Here is a 12320-nt window from a genome sequence, read left to right as displayed (position 1 = left end):
CAAAAAGCAAGAGAGAGATATTCCAAGAAAATTTCATTGTCAAATGCTCTTTCAAAAACTTTTGGACAAACACTTGTAAATCTATTGAGAGTTCATCCAGGAACTTCAAATTGTATTATCTACTCTAAATGAGAGAAATCTTTTTGTTCTTCTCAAAAAGTCAATTGTAATCAAGAGACTGGTTGTCTCTTGAATTGTGAGTTTCTTGAACACAAGGGAAAGAGATTCTTTGGGTGTTCAAAAGTTGTAAAAAAGATTTTTACAAAGATAGTGAAAAATATCAAGTGGGTTGCTTGAGGACTAGACATAGGCACGGGAAGTGGCCGAACTAGTATAAATCAAGTTTGCATTTATCTCTTCCCTTATCTCATTTATTTTATTACAATTAATTTTATCTTACGCATTTAAAAGAACATTATTAAATTGATTGTTTCTTCTTCTTCTTCTTCTGCATTCTAAGTCTATCATTTAAAAGGGGGTCAAAAGTTTGTTAGTGGGAAATTTTGAAACTTAATTCACCATCTTCTTAAGTTATTAAGGTCACTTGTCCAACATTTGCCACCTATAGTCACAACTCAGGTTCTATTAAAGCGATTGAAATGATCTTATTTTATGGAAAAAGATTAAACATGGATATATACTTCTCATAAAGAGAGTTCGATGTTATTTAGTGTGGAACATTGATGAAATAGGACTTGAATTTGAAATTGATGTGTTATCGTAACAACCTGGCATAGGTGCATATTGTTTTGAGCATACTTGAGTTTTATATATCGAAACAACATGATACTAATATCAAATTTTCACAATTAAATTATCTTCAAATTTCATGAAGACATTGAGAGCTAGTTTAGCCTGTCGTGAACAAAAAATTGTGCTTAGTAGAGATAATGTTTGAAAGACTGAGATCGAACACCGATAAGACTTGTGTCTGATAGACTGAGACTTGTGTCTTGTGGTCCAGATGGCCTAAAGTTGGTTTTTATTAAAAAAAAAATAAGAGATTTTTTTTTTCATGTGACTTGAAGTAAAATAGATGTTGAAGATTTATCATCTACTATTGAAATTTGAACAAATTGAGGACGATGCTTGAATATTCATGGATATCTGTTCATTTTCATCTTTTTTCTTTTTATCTTTATGATTTTCTAAATTTCATAGGATTAGGTTAGGATGAACCTTAACTTAAACCTTATGTAAAAATCCTATTTCTTTTTGTGATTTGAGTTGTTGGATTTATTCTTAATGTTTTTCCTTGACTAATCTTCTTCTTCAAGAATTTTCGGTAAATTAAATTCGCAATTCGAAAATTGAGTTTTTAATTTATCCAATTCAATAACCATATAATTTTTGTATCTAATAATAAGGTCACATTAGTACATTTCGTAATTTCCAAAACCTACAAATTTATTATTAAAAAAATCCTAAAGTTTATAACCTTAATAAACTGATATTATGCTCACTTCTAGCATTGGGCATAATTAAGGCTCACTGGATTAAGATAATAATCCATGCATTGCTCACAGTCTAAATTTAAGTCATAATCACATTGTTGTAGCTAGTACTAACAAAAACACAGGCAAATATCATAATAAGTATTTACATTGAATTCAATTTCCCCTTTTTTCTGATGCTGAATAGTTACACGACACTCCAATTTCCCAAAGTTCTCCCTGCATACTAATTGTGAAAAATAATTCAGTTCCAATTCTCAAGACCACGTGATTGGTTTGAGCTCATGGGCACACATTCACAATTTCCTCGACATATTGATATGCGTGCTGTCGCTAACTGGAATATCACCTTGCTTACCCTCCTCATGGCACCCACTTGAGTATGCACACACATCTTTCAGTGGACCCCAACATTCTACCTTGTTGAATTTTGAAATATTTGAGTGAAAGTAAACCCAAACCAAAGCTTCCTGTAATTCTGGGTAGTCCTTGAACAAGTTTTTATCACCGTGAATGAAGGCATTCAACACCTACACATGCAAAGAATATATAGTTAAAATAATAGAAATTTGATAGTGAGAATGACAATTCAAATTCTTGATAAGAACCAAAAAGTTATTGGTTCATAGAACTAGACTCGGTTTCCTCATATCTTATATTCAAATTCTTTAAATTAAAAAAAAGTAATTGAGAAAATAAAATTTTACTACATATGATCAATTAAATTTTTTTATAAAAATTAATCATTGATAAAACTGTTAAATATTCTATATCAATAAAATGATACAACAAAAAATCATGATAAGAAAACTTGCTTACCACTGGAAGCTCTTTGCAGAAGATGAAGTATCTAATGCCAGCACATATATCTAACAGAAAATGGCCTCCACTGACATGGAGGTGAACGTGGAGAGACATTTTCCCCTTAATTTTCCTCCAATGTGCAACCACTTCGTCCCTTTGTAATTTGTTGTACCACCCTTGCAACTGTACGTGTTTTACAAAAGAATTTGTTTGCTAAATATATTTTATTAAAAGTGTATTTATTTTAATTTATTGTGTAAAACTATATTTTCTTTTATCACGAAATTTAAAAATCAATATTTTTATTTTAAAATAATAGACCAAATGAGTAAAATTAATGCTCTACTTAAAAAAGACTATTAAATAAATTTATATTTTTATATAATAAATATTTTTAATAAAAAAAAGCTATTTTCACTTTTTTATTGTGGATTACACACATTAAAAAAATCATTTATAAAATCAATCTTTTAGTAAACTATCATTACTCTTTATTATTTTAAATGTTATGGTTAATTTTTTTCATCTCTTACCTCCCTTCCTCTCTTTTTCACCTCTCTATAAAATCAATTGTTTATTGAATTAAAACTTATAGTGTTTGGTAGAGAGATGAAAAAGGATGAAAAAAAGATAAAAATATGAGATAAAGTGAAATGAAAAGGAATGTAAAAGAATTGAAAGAGAATATTAAATTAGTATGTCTCTTTGAGATGAAAAAAATATAAGAAAATAAAAAATTTAAATTAAAGTTATTAGATGTGTAAGAAAATTATAAAAAAATATATTAACATAATTATTTGTTTATCCCTTATTAATTTAATGTTTCTCTAATTTTTTCACTGAAGATTATATATATATATATATATATATATAATGAAGGCATAATTAATTATGCGTTGCCATTGTTTTTTATTAACGAGTGAAGTATCATATTGTTAAACAAAACAATCAAGATATGTAAATAATCACATGATGGTAAATAATTAATTAACAAATGAAGAAATGCAAAAAAAAAAAAAAGGAATTAGAATGGAAGCACAGGCACTAGCAGCACCAAAAATAACAAATAAAAAAATTGGGAAGATTCCAAAAAAACTAGTCATAGAAAAAAAAAATCACACATTCAATTTCAATGCAATTTATCTCTAGATAAAAATACTGTTCATTAGGACCTATTATTTTTTTACAACTTTCATACCTATTACACTACTACCAAACACACTCGGGATCCCCCCGCACACTTTTATCTTAAATACCTTTTGGCCAACTTTCATTTTTTAAAGCCAAACACTACCTCATGAAACTTAGAATAAATTAAGTAAATATGTACATATTTATAATATTCTTATATAATAATTTTAAAAAAAATTATTATATATTTATCTTGATAATCTTAATATATTGCCGCGCATTAGTTATTATACTACTTTAAACAAATTTAAATATCATGTTATGACTCACGTGATTCACATTGAATTTTATTATAAGATTTTTTTATTACATCAGTTGCCATATATAGTTGTCATATATGTTCTAACCTCTTCATTAAACATTAGACCTTTCCTAATTTTGCATTCACATGTGTCAGCCAGCCTGTGGTGATCAGACTCATTTTTGGCATACCCAATCCCAACCACATATTAATGATATTATCAAACTCATGAGACGAGTATAATAATAATAATAATAATTTAAAGTTAAAAGGTAAACTTGTCCACGTCATACTGGCAGCAACGGACGCACTTGTATTTCACCATTCCCAACCCTTTTCGCCTTTGCCACCCAAAATAAGTTTGACAATAAACTATAAAAGTTAAATTATTCATTTAATTTTTATCCTTTTATGATTCTTAATTTTTTCGAAGTAGTTTTTTTTTTTAGTTTTTATAATTTATATTTTAATTTTGGTTTAGTTTGTAATTTGAATTTGAATGTGATTATTTTAATTTTATAATTTATATTTTAATTTCTTTTTAATCTCTTTAGTTTAAAAGTAATTTTTTTAATTCATATATTTTATATTTTAATTTTCTTTTAGTCTTTACAGTAATATTATCAATTATAATTAACTATAAAAATATTAATAAGTAATTAGTAATTAATTTATTGTAAAATAATTTAAAATAAAAATAATAATTGATAATTTATAATTAACTAATAGCTAATTATTTTTATATTTTTTTAATAAGAACTAAAGGATAATTAAAATATAAATTATAAAGATTAAAAATATCACTTTCAAACTATAAAGACTAAAAAAAAATTAAAATACAAACTATAAGAACTAAAAAGAACACTTTTAAAAAAAATATAAATCATAAGAACTAAAAAAATTAACTTCAAATTATAGAAATTAAAATGGTAAAAATTATGAATATATAAGGACCAAATAAGTAATTTAATCCAAATTATATTTTTAAATATCTCATCAATTAATTTAATGTGATAAATTATTTAAAAAATATAATTTACTAAAAAAAGTGCATTTAAATATTTGATTAGATTTTTCAATAATGTGACAAATTAAAGTTGTTGTTGTTATTGTGGGACTAATTAACGTTTTTCCTATTACTTAATAACATAAACTAACACAAGAAAATACAAAGACTAAAATAAATAAATTCTAATTTTATAGGAATTAAAGCTTTTATTTAATATAACTAAAATTCATAAAAATAAGTATTTTTAAGTAAAATAATATGTTAAAATTTATTTTGAGATAAAAATATGAAAAATTTAAATCTGAAAAACAACACAATCCAAAAATCAGAATAAATTGGACTTGATCATATTAATTTGAATATAAAACCAAACTGATTATTAAAGAACGATTAGACCAGTGATTTAAATCAAATATTTTTTTTCTTCTTTAAACTCGATGAAATCTCATCCACCACACCATCCGAGTTTTATCTCTTTCAATTGATCACAAGTCATAACATCACCAACACAATACGAAAAAAACATTGAAGAAATACCTGAGAGTTGTTTATGGTCTGCGAGATGGAGAGGGTGATTTTAGAGGTAATGTCACAATGGGTTAGAGTGTAAGTCCTAGGAAGATATGAGGGGTGTTTCTTTTGGTCCACTCCTAAGAATAAAACCTTCAGCTTCGAAGCTTCAAATATGGCTGGCCCGAACAACCTAGCAACCTGGTATCCAACCAAAACAAATGTATGGAACACAAACGAAAAGAACATTATTAATTTACTTCTAATTTCTAAACATACGAGAAAAAAATGACATACGTACAGGCACTAGTGGTTGGTTAACTTTCTTCCAGAGTGGTGTTTTGTGCGTGAATGGAGAGACCTGGTTCCCCGAATGCGATGGCTTAAGCTTAGAAGGGAGGAAAACTGTAGCTAGTGTGGCCATATATGTTTGATACAAGAAAATCTGTTGTGGTCGTTCAAAAATGAACTTGGTTTGAACTTTGAAGAACCCCAATATAATGATGAAGAGGCTTTTATATATGCTTTGTCCTTGCTTCGAGAACTGTTTGTGCTTGAATCTGTTTCAACTTCTACTCTTCAGCCACAGCATTGAAAGATTGAAAATGGTTAACATGGGAGTGTTTGAAATGCGTGATTGAGGGTAGTAGTAGTATCACTGTCTAAACTCTGCCCCAACGACGATGCGTCGATTCCCTTGGTGGTAGGTTAGATATTTTTACATTGTTTTCCTCTCGTTTAATAGTAGTCACGTTTTCCTCATGTATAATTACGTCTGGTCCACTGACTTAAAGTTGTTTTAACTGGCATTTTAACTTAATTTTCCAGTAAAAAAACTTAATTAATAATTTTGAAATTAAATGTTCATATGCCGTTATATTTAATATTTAGACGGAAAATTTTGTGGCCAAATCTTACCCATTTAAATAGAAGTGTCTCCAATAAAATATAATATGCTATAAAAAAATGTATGCGGAATTATCTGCGGATTCTAACATTGTGTTTCGTATAAATGAATTGTTTGGTAATTAAAGTAAAAACCAATGGAAAAATGTGTTATTTGCATGATATGAGATAGGATGGAAAGTTGTAAAATTTTAGTGGGCGCATGTAGCAGAATCTCGCTTCAGAAAAAGGTGAAATGATCCCTAATGAAAAAATTAATAGGTGATTCACATCATTATATTATTCATGATTTTAATTAATAGTTATGTGACATGTAAACATAAAAAATATATTCAATATCTATTTAATAAAGAATTAATTATGTGATTTCGTAATTTAAAAGATTTTAATTAATTTAAAATATGAAATTATTTATACGTCAAATGATTATTAGTTGGAGTAATAAATGATGGGATGGGAGTAATAAATGACGATAATTCTTTAGATTCTACAGTTTGATACTAACAAAAAATATTGCCAATATTACATTAGATTCAATTTTAATTTTTTCTAATGGTGATATTTGAACGATGAACGACAAGCCAAGTTGAATGCCGAAAAAAAGAAAACAGTTCCAGTAATTTTAGCTTTGAAACATTACAAGTTGTGTGGGGTAATTCCTAATCCCATCACAAGATTTCATGCTCGATCGTGCCCAAGAAGCTCTTAAGACCATGTGATTGAGCTCATCGGTATAAAGCAACATTCACAATTTTCTTGGCACGACTGTGGTGCACCATCGATAACTACTTCATGGGACCCACTCGGGAATGCACATGCATCTTTCAATGGACCCCAACATTCTACCTTGTTGAATTCTGAAATATTTGAGTGAAAGTAAACCCAAACCAATGCATCATGCAATTCTGGGTAGTCCTTGAACAAGTTTTTATCACCGTGACTGAAGGCGTTCAATACCTATATATATGCAATGAAATATAGTTACAATCATTAAATTTTCATAGTGAGAGAGATTATTCAAATTCATGAAATGAAAACATGCTTACCACTGGAAGCTCTTTGCGGAAAATGAAGTATCTAATGCTAGCACACATATCTAATAGAAAATGGCCTCCACTGACATGGAGGTGAACGTGCAGAGACATTTTCCCCTTAATTTTCCTCCAATGTGCTACCACTTCATCCCTTTGTAATTTATTGTACCACCCTTGCAACTGTGCATATTTCCCCCCCCAAAAAAATGTTTGTTAAATATATTTTTTATTAAATAAACATTTATTTTCTAAAAGAATTATTTGTTTTTATCAAGAATTTTAAAAATGCCAGTGATTATATTTTAAAAAAATAGACCAAATGTGTTAAATGCTTTATTTTTTCTTAAAAATAACTTTTACATGACTTTATATTTCTATATAATAAATATTTTTAATAAAAAATAATTATATTTTCACATTATGGCATGTATTAGTATATCACACAAAAAAAATCCGCTTTAATGTTAATTATCAACTGACATGATTCACTTAGAATCATTTTAACTCATCAGCGACAAATGAGACACTTCACGTCCCACTATTTATAAAACAATTGAGGTTAATGTGATAGTAAAATAATTAAATATGTTGTTCAAGTTTTGAGAGTGAAAACTTTTTTTTGGATAGGCAATAATGAAAAAAATAATTGAGAGTAACAAATATATGAATTTGACTTCTCACCAAATCACCAATTGGTATAATTTCTATTATAATAGTTATAGATATATTTTATTTTTATCTATTTTCCTTTTATTTTAAATTATATTTGTTTGTAAAAACAGGTTTTGCTCGTATTCCAGGACAGGTTGGGGTTGTGCCAACCTGTCGTGTGTCGAGGCCGGTGTTGGTCCATGCTCTGTTTTTGTAGGAGTCACAGCCACCATCCATTAGTTGTGGCATACCCTACAGGCAACATAATTTTTTAAAACTTATCCATAATTATATTAGAAAATAACGAAAAAAATATACTCCTTTCAGTAAAAATGCCTAGTTGTGGCATATCCCTGGTCCACTCACCGTGGTCGTAGCAGTTTGTAATGAGTTTTTTTTTTTGTTTTTTTTTAACAATGGTGATAAGGTTTCACTTGACGAGTCGTGTTTTTCTTACAATGGCGACAAAGTTTATAGATAAAGTAAATATTTTCTAAAGTACGAAATATATATATTCAAAGGATAGAAGAAATAAAATATTGACAATATCAAATTGAGAGAGTGAAAGTTTCACTTTTCAAATATTCTAATTTATAATAAAATAGTAGATTAATTACATGATTATGTATCCAAAAATTTGTATAAAGAGAAATTTGTTGTCTATTATAGATTTGTTCTTTGACAAATTGTAATATCATTTTTAACTTACAAGTTGAATTGAATGTATATTTTGAACTATGCTGTAAGTGTTAGATGAGATGTAGTATTAAACAATGGATTGATTTGTATAGTTTATAACTTATTTTAATATTAATAGACGTTTTTAAAAACCTAAAACTAATTTAATTCAAAATCAAAGTAAACTGAATTGGATCAAATTTATATTAACTTTAAAATCAAACCTCTCTATGTATACATAAGTTTATCCATTTCTTCAATCTCTACTTCCCCTTATATTCACTTTCTTTTGAATACTTTTTTCTCATAAACTGATAAACCTTATTCTCCAAGCATGCATTTGATATATAATCTTAAGGTTTAAAATTGGAATATCAATTGAATGCTAAATACGAATAATTTTTTTTAAACTCAAATATATTAAACAAAATTAATAAAATTTATATTTAGCATAATAACTATGTAAGTTTTGCTAACAAATTTTGCATTATGATAACAATTTAAAAAATCAAAACAAATCCATCAAACAAACCTAAACTGTAAAAGATTATTTGAATTTAGAGTTTGTTTGGTAGAAGCAAAAATAAATACAAGATGAGTGAAATAAACATTATAATTTCGTGGAATTCATATTTTTACTTTACTTTAAAAAAAAATTTCATTTTTTGCTTTCATATTTTTTTTTCAGTCTACCAAACATACATTTAGTATAAGTCCAATCAAATCAAACCATATATTATTTTATGTATAATTTGAATGATTATTTTCATCTAAAAAACCAAATCAAATATCAACCCGCGAACACTGCTACTAGAATGCATTGCAGGCATGTACTTTTTCATGGATCTCAACCAAAAACAAAAAAGCATTGAAGAAATACCTGAGAGTTGTTTATGGTCTGCGAGATGGAGAGAGTGATTTTAGAGGTAATGTCAGAATGGGTTAGCGTGTAAGTCCTTGGAAGATCCGCGGGGTGTTTCTTTTGGTCCATTCCTAAGAATAAAACCTCCAACTTCGACACTTCAAAGATGGCTGGCCCAAACAATCTAGCAACCTTATCCAACCAAAACAAATGTACATAACAAAATCGAAAAGAACTTCATTCGGCTCTACCATGCAATATTAATTTACTTCTAATTTTAAACATATGAAGAAGAAAAAATGACATACTGGTTGGTTAATTTTCTTCCTTAGTGGTGTTATGTGTGCAAATGGAGAGACTTGGTACCCCGAATGCAATGGGTTAAGCTTAGAAGGGACGAAAGCAGTAGTTAGTGTAGCCATATATGTTTGATCCTTGAAGAATGAAGAGTGCTCTCTAGTGCATAAACATCTGCTATGGTCGTTCAAAGATGAACTTCTTGGTTTAAAGAGGGGCAAGAGGCTTTACTTTATGTTATTCTTTTGTCCTTTCCTCGACTGTTTCTGCTGACACAATAATTAAATAGTGGAAAATAGTTAATTCTGCTCGGAGTGTCTTTTGATGCGTGATTTATTTCTGCCGGAAAAAGTTAAACCTAACTCTATAATTTTGTATAGCCGGATAGAGGGTCAATTTAAGTGATGAGGGTAAGTTTATTTCAAAATTATTAATTGAGAGTTATTTTTAAATTATTATTTATATCTTTATGATTTTTATTTTTTTAAATGAAGCCGTAAATTTTTTACAGCTTCAGTTAATTATAATTTTAAAGTCATAAAATTATTTTTATTACTTTAAAGTTGAAAAAAAAATTAATATAAAAATCATATATTACTTGACGACTTTTACTGTTTTACGTTAATTTTTTAAAAAATTATAAATAATTTTTTAATTTAGTTATTTAATAAATAAATGTTTTTATTTTATTTTTAGTTTTATTTAATATTTTGTATATGGTTTTATTTAATATCATATATATTTATATGGTTTTATTTAATATTTTATATATTTTTTAATATTATTTTATTTAATATATTTTCTATATTTAATATTTTATAAAAAAAATTACTAATGTTAAGAAATTTGATTTGTTTGGTAAATAATAAAAATAATACAAGATACATAAATATAAAAAAGACTTAAATTTAAATTTAAGTCTTTTTAAATTTATATATTTTGCATTATTTTTTTTAATTTACAAAACAAATCAAATTTCTTAATATTAGTAAAAATATATATATATATATATATATATATATATATATAATATTAAATAAAACTAAAAAATAAAATATAAAACATTTATTTATTAAATATTTAAATTAAAAAATAATTTACAATTTAAATAAAGATAACATAAACAAAAATATTGAAGTCGTCAATTAATATACTACTTTTATCTTTAAAAAAAATTTACGACTTTTAATGTTATAAATTTTAGAAAAAATATTAATTGAAGTCGAAAAAAATTTGCATCTTCAATTAAAAAAATAGGAATCATAACAGATGTACTTATAACACCGGTTACAATTTGTCCCAAAATATCTAATAATTCAAAAATGACCCCATTTGCTAATTTAAAAAAAAAAAATACCCCTACGGGACAAATTGACCACCGGAGAGAGATAAACCTAAACTTTAATTTTGGACTCTGTACGGGAAGAAAAGAGGACTAACAAGTGAGAAAAAGGGTTTATTCCTCTCGTCTCAAATATAAAAATAAAAATTACATATTAATTAATAAAATTAATTAATCATATTTAATTATATTAATTTCAATTAAAAATGATTTTTTTAACTTACCTTTTAATGAAATTTGATATGAAGAATAAAAGATAGTTATTAAAACTAGTACTTTAACCAAATAAAAAATATTTAAGAGATAATAACATTAAGGTATATTTAATTAAAATTTTCTTATATTTAACACTAAGAAAAAAGTATTTTTAAAAATTTAATTTGATCCTAAGTTTTTAAAAAAATTAATTTGATACTGAAGTTTTTAAAACATCTTAATCGTCAAATTGAATTGACGTTAGGATAGCAAACGTCTCTGTTTGAAAATTAAACTGTCAAAATTTAGATACTAACGGGAATTCCTTTGGAATGAAAGAAAGCAACATAAATAATCCATTAAATATGATAAATAATATAAGAGTTTAATATTTATATATTGAAAACATTATTTAATAACAAATCATTGTTTGAATTATTTTAATATAATTATTTTAAAAATTAATTTATATATGCTGAATTATGATTAGATAATTCTCAGAGTATATAATCTTTTTTCTCTTTCTCATCATGTAAAAAAAATGAAGAGAAAGGTAAAAAAAAAAAAGTGAAATCAAAGATAAATTCAACACGTATAATGACAAAAGTTAGACATCATAAGTGACAATTTAATTAATTAGTGTTATTCTTAAATAAAAATTTAAGTTTTATTTCATTAATCAATGATGATAATATAAAATTATTTTTTCTTATGATCACATAAATTTTTTTTCATATAATAATTTAAAATTAAATGATAATAAAACAAAAAAAAACATTTACATAATCAATATATATATATATATATATATATATTATTTATTATGAGACTTTTTATGATACAAGGGTCGATTAATTAATTGAAAGTTAGACTCACTTATTTTTTTGAATTTCGGAAATATATTTTTTAACATTATATTTTAATTATTATAAATTAAATAGTGTAACTTTAAAATTAAATAATAAATTATAAGAAATAATGTGATAGTCTTTTATTTAGAAATATTTAATCTATTTTTTATAAATTTAAAAGAATAAGATATTACAGAATTTTTAGTTTAATTTTTTAAACCAATTTTTTAATATTCGTAATTATCATATTTTTTGATAATATTGAAAAAGGTATCTTCAATATATTTGACACGCT

At 25.8% G+C, this 12320-nt stretch overlaps 2 protein-coding genes across 4 annotated transcripts; both read right to left on the bottom strand.

Annotated features, from left to right (window-relative positions):
* Positions 1–1628: 1628 nt before the first annotated feature.
* LOC100783248 (protein STAY-GREEN homolog, chloroplastic) lies at positions 1629–5916 on the bottom strand. The gene is made up of 4 exons (XM_003549823.4): positions 5511–5916; positions 5237–5410; positions 2274–2441; positions 1629–1984 (listed from the first exon to the last, which is right to left on the bottom strand). The coding sequence occupies exons 1-4, from the start codon at positions 5631–5633 to the stop codon at positions 1751–1753; spliced, it is 699 nt and encodes a 232-aa protein (XP_003549871.1). The 5' UTR covers positions 5634–5916; the 3' UTR covers positions 1629–1750.
* Positions 5917–6701: 785 nt separating this feature from the next.
* LOC100780387 (protein STAY-GREEN homolog, chloroplastic) lies at positions 6702–9852 on the bottom strand. 3 transcript variants are annotated; one of them, XM_003550833.4, is made up of 5 exons: positions 9649–9851; positions 9359–9532; positions 7972–8052; positions 7162–7329; positions 6702–7072 (listed from the first exon to the last, which is right to left on the bottom strand). In XM_003550833.4, the coding sequence occupies exons 1-5, from the start codon at positions 9760–9762 to the stop codon at positions 6821–6823; spliced, it is 789 nt and encodes a 262-aa protein (XP_003550881.2). In that variant the 5' UTR covers positions 9763–9851; the 3' UTR covers positions 6702–6820. The 3 variants fall into 3 exon arrangements, with proteins under 3 accessions (XP_003550881.2, XP_040867130.1, XP_006600810.1); XM_041011196.1 differs by lacking the exon at positions 7162–7329 and having other exon boundaries at positions 9649–9852; XM_006600747.3 differs by lacking the exon at positions 7972–8052 and having other exon boundaries at positions 9649–9850.
* Positions 9853–12320: the final 2468 nt, after the last annotated feature.

The sequence above is a fragment of the Glycine max genome, chromosome 17, assembly GCF_000004515.6.
Source record: "Glycine max cultivar Williams 82 chromosome 17, Glycine_max_v4.0, whole genome shotgun sequence".
In the NCBI taxonomy this organism is placed as follows: domain Eukaryota; kingdom Viridiplantae; phylum Streptophyta; class Magnoliopsida; order Fabales; family Fabaceae; genus Glycine; species Glycine max.
This window is presented reverse-complemented; position numbering and strand designations above follow the sequence as displayed.

What these genes read in the sequence shown, in the direction of transcription:
- LOC100783248 (XM_003549823.4), bottom strand. Translation starts at nt 5,633, where the DNA reads ATGGCCACACTAGCTACAGTTTTCCTCCCTTCTAAGCTTAAGCCATCG. An exon ending in AGACCATAAACAACTCTCAG is followed by an intron (nt 2,442 to 5,236) that starts GTATTTCTTCAA and finishes AAACACGTACAG; the next exon opens with TTGCAAGGGTGGTACAACAA. An exon ending in TCTGCAAAGAGCTTCCAGTG is followed by an intron (nt 1,985 to 2,273) that starts GTAAGCAAGTTT and finishes TTGCATGTGTAG; the next exon opens with GTGTTGAATGCCTTCATTCA.
- LOC100780387 (XM_003550833.4), bottom strand. Translation starts at nt 9,762, where the DNA reads ATGGCTACACTAACTACTGCTTTCGTCCCTTCTAAGCTTAACCCATTG. An exon ending in GGAAGAAAATTAACCAACCA is followed by an intron (nt 9,533 to 9,648) that starts GTATGTCATTTT and finishes TGGTTGGATAAG; the next exon opens with GTTGCTAGATTGTTTGGGCC. An exon ending in AGACCATAAACAACTCTCAG is followed by an intron (nt 8,053 to 9,358) that starts GTATTTCTTCAA and finishes TGTTGCCTGTAG; the next exon opens with GGTATGCCACAACTAATGGA.